Consider the following 17,909-nt stretch of genomic DNA (forward strand, 5'->3'; position numbering starts at 1 on the left):
TCAGGGATGCAGGGTTGTGTTCGAAACAAAACTACAAGTGTGCTTGCTGTCGCTCCTCAATGGCTTTGAGTCATACAAGTGCAGTGAAATGACTTAGGAACCGTGCACACTTTGAGAGGTTATTGGCCACTTGTAGACCAGTTAGCCCTCTCACTCAAGCCCTTGTCATTTTTTTGTCTTATGGTTCTACTACCCCTCATTTTCTAGGAATATTGTTACTGAATATATCCAGAGTATTTTCTGATTTCGTAAACAAGTGTGGTGAAAAGTACAGTAAATGTAAAATGCACATAAAATCAACAGTGTAGTGTTTGGATTCAGTCTTGTGTCAGGTGAACTGTTGTGTCCTCAACTTTGGTCTAATAATTTCCCGATAATATCCAAACGGTTCCCTTTCAATTGTTACCATGTTTATGCAGTTCATGTTTCTTTTGTAATCCCTATCCCAACAAGTGTAAAGGGTTGAGTATGTAAGTTACCCTGGTCAGAGGAAGATGATTCCGCAAAGTTGACTTTGGCGATGATGTCTCTGAGGAATAGTGTTTTCTCTGTGACACGATCAACCTCCACTGTCTCTGGTAGTTTCTTCAGGATGTTCATGGCCATCCTCAGAACTACGCTATCTTGGCACTGTCTGTCTCTGCTCCACACAAACAAACAGAAGAAGAATTCAGCATTTCATTAACATTTCTTTACACTACATAACATAGCCGTTTTTCTAATTCAAGTGCCGAACTGAACCATATTGTGCTGCCTTGGATATTTTATGTTCACCTTGTCCTTTCCAGCACACTGTAGTGGATGCTTAACCATGCCAGCTCTGTACAGCTCCGCTTGGCTCAGTATTGCCAAAAGGATATAAGTAATACATCTATTGATGGGTTATATTTCCCCTGGGAGACCCACCTGACCAGCAGGCTGCTATCAGAGAGCCTGGGCTGCAGGTTGACGATAGTGTGCAGCAACTGCTGGGTCTGGTTCTGCAGTATCACCGTCTCTGCACTGCTGTCGATGCCAAACACCTCTGCCAGGTCTTTGTCGGGCATGTTCTCTATGTAGGCTCTACACTGGGGCCAGCTGGCGTCTTTAGGGAAGGGAGGGTAGCCCTGCCAAGAGAAATACAATATAATGCTCTCAATGAAGACAGAGAGAATAACAGAAACATAAAATTTTGCTTTAGGGTTACATTTCATTATGTAATATACAGTGCCTTCAAAAAGTATTCATACCCCTTCACTTATTCCATTTTTTGTTGTGTTACAGCCTGAATTCAAAATGGATAAACTATGTTTTTACACACCCATCTACACACATTACCCCCATAATGACAAAGTGAAAACATGTTTTTAGAAATGTTTGCAAATGTGTTGGAAATGAAAGCACCTTTGGCAGTGATTACAGCTGTGAGTCTTTCTGGGTAAGTCTCGTAAGAACTTTCCACACCTGAATTGTACAACATTTGCCCATTATTATTTTTTTAATTCTTCAGGCTCTGTCAAGTTGATTGTTGATCATTGCTAGACAGATATTTTCAAGTCTTGCCATAGATTTTCAATACGATTTAAGGCAAAACTGTAACTAGGCCACTCAGCAACATTCAATGTCGTCTTGGTAAGCAACCAGTGTAGATTTGGCCTTGTGTTTCAGGTTATTATCCTCCTGAAAGGTGAATTTGTCTCCCAGTGTCTGTTGGAAAGCCGAATGAACCAGGGTTTCCTTTAGGATTTTGCCTGTGCTTATAGCTGTATTCCTTTTATTTTTATCCTTAAAAAAACTCCCTAGTCCTTGCCAATGACAAGCATACCCATAACGTGATGCAGCCACCACCGTGCCTGAAAATATGAGGAGTGGTACTCAGTGATGTGTTGGGTTTGCCCCAAACATAACGCTTTGTATTCAGCACAAAAGTTCATTCTTTACCACCTTTTTTGCAGTATTACTTAAGTGTCTTGTTGCAAAAAGGATGCATGTTTTAGAATATTTTATTCTGTACAGGCTTCCTTCTTTTTACTGTTATTTAGGTTAGTATTGTGGAGTAATTACAATGTTGATCCATCCTCAGTCTTCTCATAAAACAACCATTAAACTCTAACTGTTTTAAAACCACGTGTGGCCTCATGGTGAAATCCCTGAGCAGTTTCCTTCCTCTCCGGCAACTGAGTTACGAAGGACGCTTGTATCTTTGTAATGACTGGGAGTAATGATACACCGTCCAAAGCCTAATTAGTAACTTCACCATGCTCAAAGGGATACTCAGTCTGCTTTTTATTTTATTTTACCCATCTGCCAATCGGTGCCCTTCTTTGCGAGGCATTGAAAAACTTCCCTGGTCTTTGTGGTTGAATCTGTGCATGAAATGTACTACTCGATTGAGGTATGTGTGAGGTACCGAGATGGGGTAGTTATTCAAAAATCATATTAACAACTATTATTGAACACGGAATGAGTTCATGCAACTTATTTAAAAGTACATTTTTACTCCTGAACTATTTTACGCTTTCCATTACAAAGGGGTTGAATACTTATTGACTAAAGACATTTCAGATTGACATTTTTTATTAATTTCTTAAAATTACATTTTTGTTATGTAACAGACGGATGTAAAGTAGGTAAACAACCATATGACATCACAATGACCTTATTCATTCCTTTATCAGTATGTTGACATGGATCCTGTGACTGTGATGCCAGTGTTAAGTGGAGGGGTGTGTCTGACTCCTACCTGAGCCTGACAGAAGCTGTGTCCGTCCTGCAGGACCGAGGGGGTATAGCAGCGGTGAAGAATGGTAAGCAGGCAGCGGCGGTCCCAGGGGTCGGTGACACGCCCTCCGTAGATCACCTCACCCGTCAGGTAGCGTAGGGCCGCCCATGGCAGCTCAGAACCTTCCGCAGCCCGCAGGAGACTCTCCTGGTTCAGCATGGACACCTAAGACACACAGACAGAGCCAAGACAAGACACAATGACGATGCTCTCTCTCAATCTAGATGGATATGTGTCATTATCTTGTAAGCTGAGAAGCTCTGTTGAGATGGAAACAGTATGTGTTACATCATAATGTACCTCCAGGTCAGAAGATGTAAAGGTGTAGGGTATGTTCCACCCCAGAGGGCCGTACTTCTTTCTCTCCTGCACGATGGCGTTGAAGAAGCAGAGGCTGAAGAGCAAAGTCTTCCAGGCTGGGCTGCAGTCCATTTTACAGAAGCTCCTCTCGGTCACCTCTCCACTGGGACTGAAGGTGTGGAGGAGCTTCTCCTTCAGACCTCGAGGAGGCTCCACAGCTATCTACAGGACAGGAAGTGGAATTACTGTATTAGTAACTGAGGTTCTACCACTATCTACAGGACAGGAAGTTGAATTACTGTATTAGTAACTGAGGCTCTACCTCTATCTACAGTACAGGAAGTGGAATGACTGTATTAGTAACTGAGGCTCTACCTCTACAGTACAGGAAGTGGAATTACTGTATTAGTAACTGAGGCTCTACCGCTATCTACAAGACAGGAAGTAGAATTACTGTATTAGTAACTGAGGCTCTACCGCTATCTAAAGGAACAGAATCATTGGCAATGAATTTGTAACAACAACAGACATTGTTGTGTTCTGTGTAACTGAGGGGTGTGCAATAGAATGTCTAGAAGAGACAAAGCCCCTCAGACGATGACAGATTGACTGGTTCACTCATGGGTACACCATAGAAATCAACTCACTAATTATACTTCTATAGGTGTATGGCCCTCTAACGGGAAGCTGTGGTAATGAAGGCCTGGCTGACCTTAATGGCTCTCTGCAGGATGGAGGCAGGGAACACTGGGTCTGGTTTAGAGGACAGCCACAGACGAAAGTGAGGGTCCAGGTCTGAGCCTTTCCACTTCAACCTGAGCAGAAGGGATGAAAAATACTCAGGTCTGTGGAGAGACATCTGTCTACAGCTGGATCCTGTCGGGTAGAAGCACCTAACAGGACCACACCTAAAGGCATCTCACAGGACCCTCTGTGCTTCAACGTGGTTTCAAACCAACGTATACTACATCATATTGTCTCACATAACATTACCCATCAGCATAAAGACTATATTAAGACGTAAAAACATGCAAAATAAAAGCTCAAAACAGGTGCTGTTGTACACTCACGAGTTGACGACAGTCTGCAGTCTGGGCATGAAGGAGGAGGCCAGGTGGCAGTTCTGCAGGAAGACCCAGCGGCCCTTGAGGACCTGGGCCTTGTAAATGAGCTCCTCTGCCCTGGGGCCCTGGCCCTGACCCAGAGACACCATGTCCAGGTGCAGGCTGCTACCCCTCAGCTCCTGGGCCAGACGCACCAGGAGGGAAGCTGGGTCCATGCCTGAACAGACAGGGGAAGAGTAAGGACATCAGACACGACCTAAAGCTGCTTGTACTACTCCATTTTGTCCAGGAATTTCAAAGGTGTAAAAGAAGCTTTGAGTGTCCCAGTGTCCGTTCCAAATCCTACTAGTGAGAAAGAGGGTGGAACGAGCAGCCTAACACCAAGGTTATTACACACCAGTTTAGGGAGGATGTCTAGTACACAAGAGTAGCAGTAGTCTTACCAGGGGAGAGGAGGAATACGATGGGCACGTTGGCAGAGCAGCGCTCATACACCTCTCTCAGGGAGATCTTTCCAACCTCCAGGTACTTAGAACCCATCTTCTCTATGACAAAGGCTTTCACTGCCGTGTTCAGACACTCAGGCCTCAGGATCTTCACCTGGGAGATAAATACAGCCTCAACAGAGTTCATCATATTTATCAAGGAGAGTGTTTTGAGTTCTTACAAATCTGTAACCCACATGCACACACACACACACACACACACACACACACACACACACACACACACACACACACACACACACACACACACACACACACACACACACACACACACACACACACCAAGATGATCTTCTGGAAGCCTGAGAGGCTCTCCCAGGGGAAGATGTGGACACACTTGGTGAGATGCCTGTCCTTCGAGGCTGCTGCTGACTGGGATGACTCTCCTGGACAGATAGACAGACAAACCACATCATGATGTCACACACACATTCATTCATGACACAGGAGGTGAGCTAGAATGAGATTCTATTGGTGAAGGGAAACGAGCTAGAATGAGATTCTATTGGTGAGGGGGAACGAGCTAGAATGAGATTCTATTGGTGAGGGGAAACGAGCTAGAATGAGATTCTATTGGTGAGGGGGAACGAGCTAGAATGAGATTCTATTGGTGAGGGGGAACGAGCTAGAATGAGATTCTATTGGTGAGGGGGAACGAGCTAGAATGAGATTCTATTGGTGAGGGGGAACGAGCTAGAATGAGATTCTATTGGTGAGGGGAAACGAGCTAGAATGAGATTCTATCGGTGAGGGGGAACGTGTATGGCTTGTCATTACCATGAAGAGGTTCTGTGAAATAAGTCAAGGAAATTATACTCTGTGGTGAATTCAAACACAACGTGCATCAGGGAACACAGGACAGAAAACTTCCCAGAGCAAGGTTCACTGGAGATGCCATAGTCGAGGCTCTTTTCTGCACAAGAGCTTCAAGGAATAAGTCAAGCAACCCAATGTTCACCAGGAAAGCTTCACGTTCCAGCACAGCAACACCGACCTTCAGTACCAGAACCAGCGTGTCCAGTGTAGGGCTCACTGAGGAACTCATAGAGGTTCCTAGCCTGCTGGAACAGTTCCCACTGCAAACGGTTGGTCTGGATGGACTTGTAGAGGGTGGCGAAGCAGGGCAGGTTGGCACACAGGTACTGGCACTGTGCCCACATGCTGTCTGTCAGCCACGGGTGGTCCGGACGCTCGCCTAGGAGCTCCCCTAGTGAGACAATCACACACAGATGCACTCAGCAATTTTTCTGTGGTCACCCCCCCTTAATTACTCAAATGCTCACTCATTCATGGTCTACTTATTTTCCAATTGAAAGACAGTTTGGAGCCTTTTAAAGACAAGCTCTGATTCAATATGCGACCTCATATTACTGACAGATGCCTGACACAGCAGGTATTTTTTTACCTTCCTCCTGTTCGGCTCTCTTTGAGTCCATCATGCTGGCCAGCACAGCAGAGTGTAGGAATATCTTCCACTCTTCAGCAGGCAGGAACTCAGTGCTGCCCACTATCATGTTGTGCTTGTTGGTCTTCATGATGTTACAACACATCAGGAAGGAGAAAACCACCTGGTCGTCCACAAACAGGGCCAGGGACACTTCCTGGAGGGGGAAGGGGGAGAGAGAGAGTACAGAGGGGGAAAAACTCAATCAAGCTCCACTTAAGATGCGTAAAACCCAAAAGAAAATAGCATGTTACCTGTCCATGATTGTTACTCTCATTACTGTTACCTTGTATATACTCTCAGTGATGGCGTTCATCATCAATACTGTTACCTTGTATATACTCTCAGTGATGGCGTTCATCATCATTACTGTTACCTTGTATATACTCTCAGTGATGGCGTTCATCATCAATACTGTTACCTTGTATATACTCTCAGTGATGGCGTTCATCATCAATACTGTTACCTTGTATATACTCTCAGTGATGGCGTTCATCATCAATACTGTTACCTTGTATATACTCTCAGTGATGGCGTTCATCATCAATACTGTTACCTTGTATATACTCTCAGTGATGGCGTTCATCATCATCATTACTGTTACCTTGTATATACTCTCAGTGATGGCGTTCATCATCAATACTGTTACCTTGTATATACTCTCAGTGATGGCGTTCATCATCATCATTACTGTTACCTTGTATATACTCTCAGTGATGGCGTTCATCATCAATACTGTTACCTTTTATATACTCTCAGTGATGGCGTTCATCATCAATACTGTTACCTTGTATATACTCTCAGTGATGGCGTTCATCATCATCATTACTGTTACCTTGTATATACTCTCAGTGATGGCGTTCATCATCAATACTGTTACCTTGTATATACTCTCAGTGATGGCGTTCATCATCAATACTGTTACCTTGTATATACTCTCAGTGATGGCGTTCATCATCATCAATACTGTTACCTTGTATATACTCTCAGTGATGGCATTCATCATCAATACTGTTACCTTGTATATACTCTCAGTGATGGCATTCATCATCATCAATACTGTTACCTTGTATATACTCTCAGTGATGGCGTTCATCATCATCAATACTGTTACCTTGTATATACTCTCAGTGATGGTGTTCATCATCTTGAGGAGACGAAGGTTAAAGTCCCCCATGTTGGGAGCACATGTTCCAGGCACCACCACAGCCCTCCTCAGGCTTTTAGCTCCAGCCGGGCACAGGGTGCCCGTCACAGGCATGGACACGTCCAGGGTGGGCCACTCCTGGCCTTCCGTAGCCACCTGCAAAGCTTTCACATACATGTCATTGAACCAGTCCAGGGAGAACTGGTACATGTAGTTGATCTGGGTGAGGTCAGCCAGGACAAAATACAGGTCTGCACCACGGTTAGCGATAGGGAGGTACTTCTTGCGGACCTCGTCGATCTCCTTCTCCTTGTCCTTAGCCGTCTCAACTCGCACGGAGATCTCATTGGAGGTGACCTTGGACTTTTTCAGGTTATCAACGAGGTCCTGGTCGTCCAATATGTGTCCTGAAGCAAGACAAAGTATTAGTGTTTTAATATGTCACATTTTAGGTGAAGGGAGACAATGTGCTCATCTCTATCTTTTCTCTATCCTCTTAGTAAAAACAATAGTGAAAGAGTGCTAGAAGCAAAGCCAACAGTCGATCTTGATCAAGATTTTTACGTTACATTTAGGGACAGGTGTAACGGCACAAAATCCATCCACCCGTCCACCTCCCTCCCTCCCTCACCCTGGGTGTCCTGCAGCAGCAGCAGGGACCTGTTCTCCAGCTCGTGAAGGGTGAACAGGTCAGCAGTAATAGTGTGGAGGAGCTGGTTGTGGTGCAGCTCTAGCTCTGGCTGATACAGAGACACCGCGCTGGACAGCAGCTGCTCCTGCAGACACTCGTACTCTACTGAGAAGTTGATCAGCTTCACCAGGACACACACTGCTGGGAGGAAGTGGGGGTTGGGCAGACAGGTGGCCAGGTAGAGCCTTCGGTGAGAAAGAGAGGAGAGGGGAGAGGAGAATGAAAAGGCAGGAGATAAGGAGGAGAGGAGTTGTGACAATTTATAAGACCTATTCCTACTGCTACAAATATGAACATTTATATTTTTAATGAAGGGTCATTTGATGAAAATAAGGGCTCAATTGAATGAGTAAATGTACCTAAAGTTGGGATTGTACTCAATTTCAGTGTCTCCAATTTTGATGAATGATTGACCGTCACGTATTGTAAGGTTCTTGATCAGGATTGGCTGAAGACAGGGATCTATGTTCTCAAGAACATCCTGAAAACAGAAGAATGGTCAAAGGGAAGGATCGATAAGGACTAATAATCTTGATCTCATTTAGTACATCAGTTTCATTTAAGAAAACCACTAAGCTAAGTTTCCATTCAATTGGCAACAGGTTTTTATGTGAATATGCACAAATCTGCATAAAAACAATCCACATTTCCCACCAGAGATGTTTCCATCAAATTAACCTCTTGTGGATAAAAGGCTGTGTGTGATGACGTAGAGTACATAAAAATACCTTTTCTTATTAAATACCATCGCATTTTCATCATCCATCGCATTTTCATCATCCATCGCATTTTCGTCATCCATCGCATTTTCATCATCCATCGCATTTTCATCATCCATCGTATTTTCATCATCCATCACATTTTCATCATCCATCGCATTTTCATCATCCATCGTATTTTCAACTCTACTGATGGTTTTGTCACTAAAACTGTTGCGTTATATAACGAATGTGCTCACTCCAGTGTTGGCAAGCGGCCTCTAGCCAACAGTTCGCAGATACAGTGTGGGTATAGCCTACATCAGGGGTATTCAACTCTTACCTTACGAGGTCCGGAGCCTGCTGGTTTTCTGTTCTACCTGATAATTAATTGCACACACCTGGTGTCCTAGTTCTAAATCAGTCCCTGATTAGAGGGCGACAATGAAAAAAGGCAGTGAAACTTGCTTTGAGGTCTAGAGTTGAATTTGATGGGCCTACTTGATGAGGTTATTATGGACAAAAGAGCGCAATAATTTTTATTTGTCAAACGGCAGTCAAACATCAATCAGAATAAGACCCTCTATATTTATTGGAAAGCAGCATTAAGCTCATTACTGTGAACTTTCACCCCCCTGTGAAGTTCATCATAACTGATTTCATCATTCATTAGCCTAATAAATTGCATGTTTTCCCCGAGTCGTATGGGAGGACCACAACATATCATCGTATGACTCCACATTTACTTCGATATGATGGTTATTAGATCAATAGTTTCCACTGCTATTTCTCGCATACTTATTTTTACAGACACAAAAAGATCCCACCTTGTCTATCGTATTTTGTTTTGCCGACATTTGGAATGTTTACAGACAAATTAGCTGTTTCCATTCACATGTACTTTACTCTGATAAAAAGGTTGGATGGAAACCTGGTTACTGTTGGGAATCACAATCTTTGATTCTATATTGTAGAATTAAAATCAATCAAATGTGTATATTCTATATGGCAATACCTGAATAAGGGATTAACACAGAAGGCGCTGGAGGAAATTTGTCAAATAATCTATGCTCCCCAAAGAACTAAAAGGTTTAAGTAGCCTAAGCAAGTACCTGAATAAGGACAGCGTCCCCCATGCGAATGGCCCTCTCCACTGTCTTCATATAGTTGGGGTCTGAGGCCAGCATCTTCCTGAGCCTGACCCCCTCCATAGAGCTTATCCACCTGGTGGCCTGGCCCTGGGGGTCAATCAGCAGGGGCCAGTGGGGACCGTTCTTCACGATCAAAGCATTCTCTGTGGAGTTCTGATCTGGTGGCAGGCCTGTGTTCTGCCAGTGTCTCACCTGAGGGAGATAAGATTTTTCGATATCATTAAAATGTTGAGAAAATAGCTAAATCTGGTGCATTATGGCAATACATGCCAAAACAAAATGCGTGTGTTGGTGTTTATAATTTCTTAAAAATATTCTGTGAACATTCATATGAGATTGACCTTTATGATCCTTTGAGATGGATATCACCCCAGAATGCTTTGAATCCACTATCGTGCGGAGCTATAGCTCTGAATTAAATGAGACTAATGTTAAGAGATTACTTGCACCAATGAACGTCGATCAGTGCATTTATGTGTCTGTCAATGCTGACAATTTTATAAGTTGCTTAGGATAAAAAAACCTGCTAAATGACCACATCACCTGGTTCTTCTCGGTCATGGCTGAGGTGAAGGTGTACTGAGGAGAGACAGGGATCTCCATGTTGTGGCAGAAGTCCAGCCACTTCTTCACCATGGCTTTACGGTAGTCGGCCGTCAGAGGTCCACAGTACGTGATGAACGCTGAGGAAACCATGACGTCACCCACTATGTGCTGCAGCTTGTTGTCCAGGTCACACACTGCCTTCTCCCAGCGATCCTGATACACAGAGATACACACAGACACGCACAGGGCAACAGGCAGGTCAAATCAACAGAAAGCACGCATGGAAGAAATCAGCATTCAAAGTGTCATTGTAGGGATGCATCTCTTTTGAAGTTCAATTTGTACCTAAAACAGTGACATTTTCATCTATAAAAACATATGTATGGGCAGAAATATCGGAATCGATGTATTCTGACTCCCAAAGACTGGTATCGAATCAGATCCATAAGTGCCATATTGGTTTGGCTTTATGAAACAATATTTACTATTGTATAGGAACTGTTTGGTCGGACCTTTTCATTAGACAGGGCTGATATGAGTGAAGCAGCTCTCTGCACTCTGTTCGTGGTCCTCTCTTTACGTCTCCCCAGCTCCTGTCTCTCAGACACACTGGCATCGTAGCGGTCCTCCAAAGCTTTCTGATGCTCCTCGATCTAAACAGACAGCACAGAACAATCAATCATCAACCAATTAATTAATCAATCAATCAATTCATTGATAAAGCATACACTGAACGGAGAAACGAGCCCTTGTCATTTCTGTGAATGAATTATCAAACACGTTGCCAAACAGTAAATATCTTACCTTCAATAGTCTTTTCTGCTTTTTCATCAGATTAGATTCTGATTTCACCAATGCTGCTTGGGCCACGTTGACTTTGTTCCGTTTGGGCTCAATTATCTGGGGAAGATAGGACATCAATATAACACTGTTGCATTCATGAATAACAATAAGGGAATATTTCCTTCTTAGAGAACTAAAGGCACACAACAGTCAAACTGTACCTTGTACACTTCATGGTAGTGCTCCAAAGCCAGCACCCAGAGGCACATAGAACGACAGGCTATAGACACCATGCCCACCTTGGCAGGGTTAAAGTCAGGACACTTAGAATACCTCCTCAACTTCAGAAACACCTACAGCAATTCAAACATAGTGTCATGCACTATTATAATATAATATATGCCATTTAGCAGACACTTTTATCCAAAGCGTGCATTTTCCCTAGCGGGAATCAAAACCACAACCCTTGGCGCTGCAAGCGCCATGCTCTACCGACTGAGCCACACAGGACCACAAGACACTTATAAACAAGTATAATAAACAAGAGAATCTAAAGCTAGAAGATAAGCACATCTCAAGGTATGATTGGGGCCTAAATACTATACCTTCTCTGGCAGGCTGTCTTTGTCCAGGCAGACCAGTCTCTTGAGGAAGCCAGGGTCTCCTAGCAGCTGTTTAGCTGTAGTCCAGTCAGGCCTCTGCTGTAGCAGGATGCAGACTGCATGCATCACTGTCAGGACCAGTTCTGGAGGCTTGGTGTATACTCTGGAGCCAAATAATGAACAGGAGATCAATACATTCAATTCAGAATGAATTCACTATTACATATCGACAGTGTGTCATATTGATTCGTTGCTTCAAAACATTAGTTCTACTTGGAAAAATGTTTTGATCAGGTAAATTTGACAACAATATTGTACCCCCCCCCCCCTAAGTGTTTATGAAAGGAAAAGGCATGCTTAGGTGAAGAATTAAGCATGATTTTATTCACTTGCCTTATTTCTGAAATGTCGCTCTTTTGCAGAGCATCTAAAGCTGAAACTGCTTTCTCCAGCAGAGGCAAAACTTTATTCAAATCTGCCGTGGCATCCTACAGTTTTACAACACACAATGGGAACAAATGATTTACATAAACAAAATGTTACCCACAGTCAACAGAGAACACATTTATCAAAGGGTGAGTGTCGGTGTATGTAGCACTCTCATAAAAACATATTGATATTCTCCTCACCTTTGAAAATTTAAATGCACCTCTGCATATTCATATTGATGTTCTCCTCACCTCTGCATATTTAAATTCATCTCTGCATATTCATATTGATGTTCTCCTCACCTCTGCATATTTAAATTCACCTCACCATATTGATGTTCACCTCACTTCACCATATTCATATTGATGTTCACCTCACCTCTGCATATTCATATTGATGTTCACCTCACCTCTGCATATTCATATTGATGTTCACCTCACTTCACCATATTCATATTGATGTTCACCTCACCTCTGCATATTCATATTGATGTTCACCTTACCTCTGCATATTCATGAACGATACGTGTTTCTTGCACCATCATGTCTTCTTCGATTTTGACGATGGCTCGGACTTGTTCCACAGCTTGAGAATCCTCTTTCAGTTTACCCATCAATATCTCTATTTCCTGTCCAAAACACAGTCAGTCACACACAATCAGTCAGTCAGCCACACACACACAATCAGTCAGTCACACACAAACAATCAGTCAGCCACACACACACAATCAGTCAGGCACACACACACACAATCAGTCAGTCAGCCACACACACACAATCAGTCACACACACAGTCAGTCACACACACAATCAGTCAGTCAGTCACACACACAATCAGTCAGTCAGTCACACACACACAGTCAGTCACACACACACAATCAGTCAGTCAGTCACACACACACAATCAGTCAGTCAGTCACACACACACAATCAGTCAGTCAGTCACACACACACAATCAGTCAGTCAGTCACACACACAATCAGTCAGTCAGTCACACACACACAATCAGTCAGTCAGTCACACACACACAATTAGTCAGTCAGTCACACACAATTAGTCAGTCACACACACACAATCAGTCAGTCAGTCACACACACACAGTCAGTCACACACACACAGTCAGTCACACACACAATCAGTCAGTCAGTCACACAGACAAACAGTCAGTCACACACACACACAATCAGTCAATCACACACACATACAATCAGTCAGTCACACACAATCAGTCAGTCACACACACACACAATCAGTCAGTCAGTCAGTCACACACACAATCAGTCAGTCACACACACAATAGGTCAGTCAGTCACACAAACACAGTCAGTCAGTCACACACACACAATCAGTCAGTCACACACACACAATCAGTCAGTCAGTCACACACACACAATCAGTCAGTCAGTCACACACACACAATTAGTCAGTCAGTCACACACAATTAGTCAGTCAGTCACACACACACAATTAGTCAGTCAGTCACACACAATTAGTCAGTCACACACACACAATCAGTCAGTCAGTCACACACACACAGTCAGTCACACACACACAGTCAGTCACACACACAATCAGTCAGTCAGTCAGTCACACAGACAAACAGTCAGTCACACACACACACAATCAGTCAATCACACACACATACAATCAGTCAGTCACACACAATCAGTCAGTCACACACACACACAATCAGTCAGTCAGTCAGTCACACACACAATCAGTCAGTCACACACACAATAGGTCAGTCAGTCACACAAACACAGTCAGTCAGTCACACACACACAATCAGTCAGTCACACACACACAATCAGTCAGTCAGTCACACACACACAATCAGTCAGTCAGTCACACACACACAATTAGTCAGTCAGTCACACACAATTAGTCAGTCACACACACACAATCAGTCAGTCAGTCACACACACAATCAGTCAGTCACACACACACAGTCAGTCACACACACAGTCATCACACACAATCAGTCAGTCAGTCACACAGACAAACAGTCAGTCACAAACACACACAATCAGTCAATCACACACACATACAATCAGTCAGTCACACACAATCAGTCAGTCACACACACACACAATCAGTCAGTCAGTCAGTCACACACACAATCAGTCAGTCACACACACAATAGGTCAGTCAGTCACACAAACACAGTCAGTCAGTCACACACACACAATCAGTCAGTCACACACACACAATCAGTCAGTCAGTCACACACACAATCAGTCAGTCAGTCACACACACAATTAGTCAGTCAGTCACACACAATCAGCCAGTCAGTCACACACACAATCAGCCAGTCACACACACACAATCAGCCAGTCAGTCACACACACAATCAGCCAGTCAGTCACACACACAATCAGCCAGTCACACACACACACAATCAGCCAGTCACACACACAATCAGTCAGTCAGTCACACACACAATCAGTCAGTCAGTCACACACACAATCAGTCAGCCACACACACACACAATCAATTAGTCACACTCTCTCTTTCTCTCAAAATCTGAACACCCTATCTTGATATTGAATCCTCTTATTTACCTTTGACTTCTCCTCTATCTGTGGGCCTAGAGCTAGAAGTTCATCTTGCATGACAGTGACTAGAGATGTTGCCTCAGATAATATAGAGAGTCCGTTACTAAAACGATCTCTGTGGGAAAAAACAGACAATATACAGTCCTTTTAATATTACTCTCCACTCAGCAAACATAATTTCCAAGAAAATAACAGTCACAACCAACAACTCAATCAATCAATAGATCAACCTCCAGCCTTAACCTGACATTATGGAGCTTAGACCCCTCTGAACGACACATCTTGGTGAAGGTGTCTATGTACTCGATGAAAGTGCTGGGGACTATGTAGTAGGGCCTTCTCATCTCCTGCAGATACTGAGCAGCCATCTGGGTTGAGCTCTGGTGGATATCCACACATACTCTGGCTACCTTGTTCTGCAGGACCTGAAAGGTAAACAACTGGGGTTCCATTCTGGACATAATCTTCATTCAATATGTACAATTAACCTTATTTTGTTTTTGGTTTATTTCATGTACACAGTTGCAGATAGAAGTTGAATTGTAGTGCACATACAAATAGCGCTTGTCATTATCTGGTGAATGGGGAACTACTGTACCTGTCCGAGCCAGTCAAAGTGGTCAGAGTTGATGTAGGTGCTGTTGGCTACCTGCAGCAGAGCATCTTTAGACCACTCACTGTACCAGTCTATGTTACAACAGGAGAGCAGGGCCGGGTGGGCCCAACAGTACTGTCTCAGACGCATCCCAGCAGGGCTCAGGGCCAGGACGATGTGTAGTCTCTGATGAACTTGCTAAAGAAGAAGAAGTTAAATACTTCTTCTCAAACCATGGCATAAATCAACAAATCTAGAGTGAATATTATACCGTACTGTACCTCTATGAAATAAGAGTACATCTCCTCTCTATTTTCACCGATAGAGCTCTCCATGGTTGACTTGAGATCCACAGTGATTGAATCAATCTCATCATTGTCAAACAGGCCAGGGACATCACCATATTTCAGAATGCAGTTCAGATCCTCAAGGACTGACTCCTTTGAACAAAACACAGAGAAGATGTCACAGGTGATCAATAGAATGGACTACTTTTACTAACGATACCGATCTAGGGACCAGGCTAGCTAACGATAGTACGTAACATCTGAACCAGGCTAGCTAACGATAGTACGTAACATCTGAACCAGGCTAGCTAATGATAGTACGTAACATCTGAACCAGGCTAGCTAATGATAGTACGTAACATCTGAACCAGGCTAGCTAATGATAGTACGTAACATCTGAACCAGGCTAGCTAATGATAGTACATAACATCTGAACCAGGCTAGCTAATGATAGAACGTAACATCTGAACCAGGCAGTATGTAACAGATATGACAGTACGACAGTACGTAACAGATATGGACCAGGCTAGATAACGACAGTACGTAACAGATATGGACCAGGCTAGATAACGACAGTACGTAACAGATATGGACCAGGCTAGATAACGACAGTACGTAACAGATATGGACCAGGCTAGCTAACAACAGTATGTAACAGATATGGACCAAGCTAGATAACGACAGTACGTAACAGATATGGACCAGGCTAGCTAACAACAGTACGTAACATATATGGACCAGGCTAGCTAATGATAGTACGTAACATCTGAACCAGGCTAGATAACGACAGTACGTAACAGATATGGACCAGGCTAGATAAGGACAGTACGTAACAGATATGGACCAGGCTAGATAACGACAGTACGTAACAGATATGGACCAGGCTAGATAACGACAGTACGTAACAGATATGGACCAGGCTAGATAACGACAGTACGTAACAGATATGGACCAGGCTAGATAACGACAGTACGTAACAGATATGGACCAGGCTAGATAACGACAGTACGTAACATCTGAACCAGGCTAGATAACGACAGTACGTAACAGATATGGACCAGGCTAGATAACGACAGTACGTAACAGATATGGACCAGGCTAGATAACGACAGTACGTAACAGATATGGACCAGGCTAGATAAGGACAGTACGTAACAGATATGGACCAGGCTAGATAACGACAGTACGTAACAGATATGGACCAGGCTAGATAACGACAGTAACGTAACAGATATGGACCAGGCTAGATAAGGACAGTACGTAACAGATATGGACCAGGCTAGATAAGGACAGTACGTAACAGATATGGACCAGGCTAGATAACGACAGTACGTAACAGATATGGACCAGGCTAGATAAGGACAGTACGTAACAGATATGGACCAGGCTAGATAACGACAGTACGTAACAGTGGACCAGGCAGATATGGACCAGGCTAGATAACGACAGTACGTAACAGATATGGACCAGGCTAGATAACGACAGTACGTAACAGATATGGACCAGGCTAGATAACGACAGTACGTAACATCTGAACCAGGCTAGCTAACAACAGTACGTAACAGATATGGACCAGGCTAGCTAACAATAGTACGTAACAGATATGGACCAGGCTAGATAACGACAGTACGTAACAGATATGGACCAACTAATCTTCTCTAACTAATCTTCCTACTGTCTTTCAGACTTTAAACGGACCTTGACAATGTCTGAGTCAGTGATGAGCAGCACAGTGTTTTTACGTTGGATCCCGGCCTGTCTGAACACCCTCTTGAGGTCATCTCTGAAGTCTGAGTAGCTGCAGTTCCGGCAGACAGACAGCCTGTAGAGATGGCTTCCAGACACATGACAGGCCAGAGTCACACACTCCTCCTTCCCTGTGCCATCCAGTCCAATCTACACAGAGGGAAGAAAGTGGTCAGTCATTATCAGTAATCAATCAATTGAACAATCAATCAATCAAATAGCAGGAAGGAGCCATGAGTGTGTAATAGTGATGCAATAGCCATTGGGAACCTGAACAACATATTATTGAGCTATATGGTTTACCTTCAGTTAGTATAATATTGTTCAATTAAAACAGTTCTAATTCAAGCGAACAGGAGAGCTACAATGATAACTACACAAAGAGTGGAGAACGATACCGAGAGAGGTTTTTTTCCCTTTCCCTCCGATGACAAAACATTGACGACCAATCAAAAACAGGTTATATCTTTGTTGTTTGTAGGTGCGCTAGGCTGCTCGGAGAGAAGAGACGGCAGAGGGCGAGGTAAGCGTGCCTGAATAACTGGGCATGTGTGAGTATATTGGTGGCCACATTAATTACATGTACGTTGAAGTGTTATTTGCG

At 43.5% G+C, this 17,909-nt stretch overlaps 1 protein-coding gene across 1 annotated transcript in view; it reads right to left on the minus strand.

Moving 5' to 3' along the window:
- LOC112255802 (dynein axonemal heavy chain 6) overlaps nt 1–17,909 on the minus strand; it is a 57,733-nt gene that overhangs the window by 4,515 nt on the left and 35,309 nt on the right. Inside the window, exons 52-78 of the mRNA XM_042326242.1 lie at nt 17,258–17,455; nt 15,554–15,712; nt 15,276–15,470; nt 14,921–15,102; nt 14,684–14,792; nt 12,625–12,750; nt 12,087–12,181; nt 11,697–11,856; nt 11,313–11,444; nt 11,113–11,208; nt 10,821–10,961; nt 10,306–10,521; nt 9,724–9,954; nt 8,273–8,394; nt 7,854–8,098; nt 7,142–7,629; nt 6,362–6,817; nt 6,037–6,232; nt 5,626–5,838; nt 4,914–5,017; nt 4,569–4,725; nt 4,132–4,342; nt 3,774–3,876; nt 3,062–3,283; nt 2,723–2,926; nt 907–1,106; nt 480–640 (exon numbers count right to left, since the gene is read on the minus strand). Coding sequence (XP_042182176.1) covers nt 480–640; nt 907–1,106; nt 2,723–2,926; nt 3,062–3,283; nt 3,774–3,876; nt 4,132–4,342; nt 4,569–4,725; nt 4,914–5,017; nt 5,626–5,838; nt 6,037–6,232; nt 6,362–6,817; nt 7,142–7,629; nt 7,854–8,098; nt 8,273–8,394; nt 9,724–9,954; nt 10,306–10,521; nt 10,821–10,961; nt 11,113–11,208; nt 11,313–11,444; nt 11,697–11,856; nt 12,087–12,181; nt 12,625–12,750; nt 14,684–14,792; nt 14,921–15,102; nt 15,276–15,470; nt 15,554–15,712; nt 17,258–17,455 — 5,122 coding nt within the window. The remainder of the gene's footprint in view (nt 1–479; nt 641–906; nt 1,107–2,722; nt 2,927–3,061; nt 3,284–3,773; nt 3,877–4,131; nt 4,343–4,568; nt 4,726–4,913; nt 5,018–5,625; nt 5,839–6,036; nt 6,233–6,361; nt 6,818–7,141; nt 7,630–7,853; nt 8,099–8,272; nt 8,395–9,723; nt 9,955–10,305; nt 10,522–10,820; nt 10,962–11,112; nt 11,209–11,312; nt 11,445–11,696; nt 11,857–12,086; nt 12,182–12,624; nt 12,751–14,683; nt 14,793–14,920; nt 15,103–15,275; nt 15,471–15,553; nt 15,713–17,257; nt 17,456–17,909) is intronic.

The sequence above is a fragment of the Oncorhynchus tshawytscha genome, linkage group LG08, assembly GCF_018296145.1.
Source record: "Oncorhynchus tshawytscha isolate Ot180627B linkage group LG08, Otsh_v2.0, whole genome shotgun sequence".
NCBI lineage: Eukaryota > Metazoa > Chordata > Actinopteri > Salmoniformes > Salmonidae > Oncorhynchus > Oncorhynchus tshawytscha.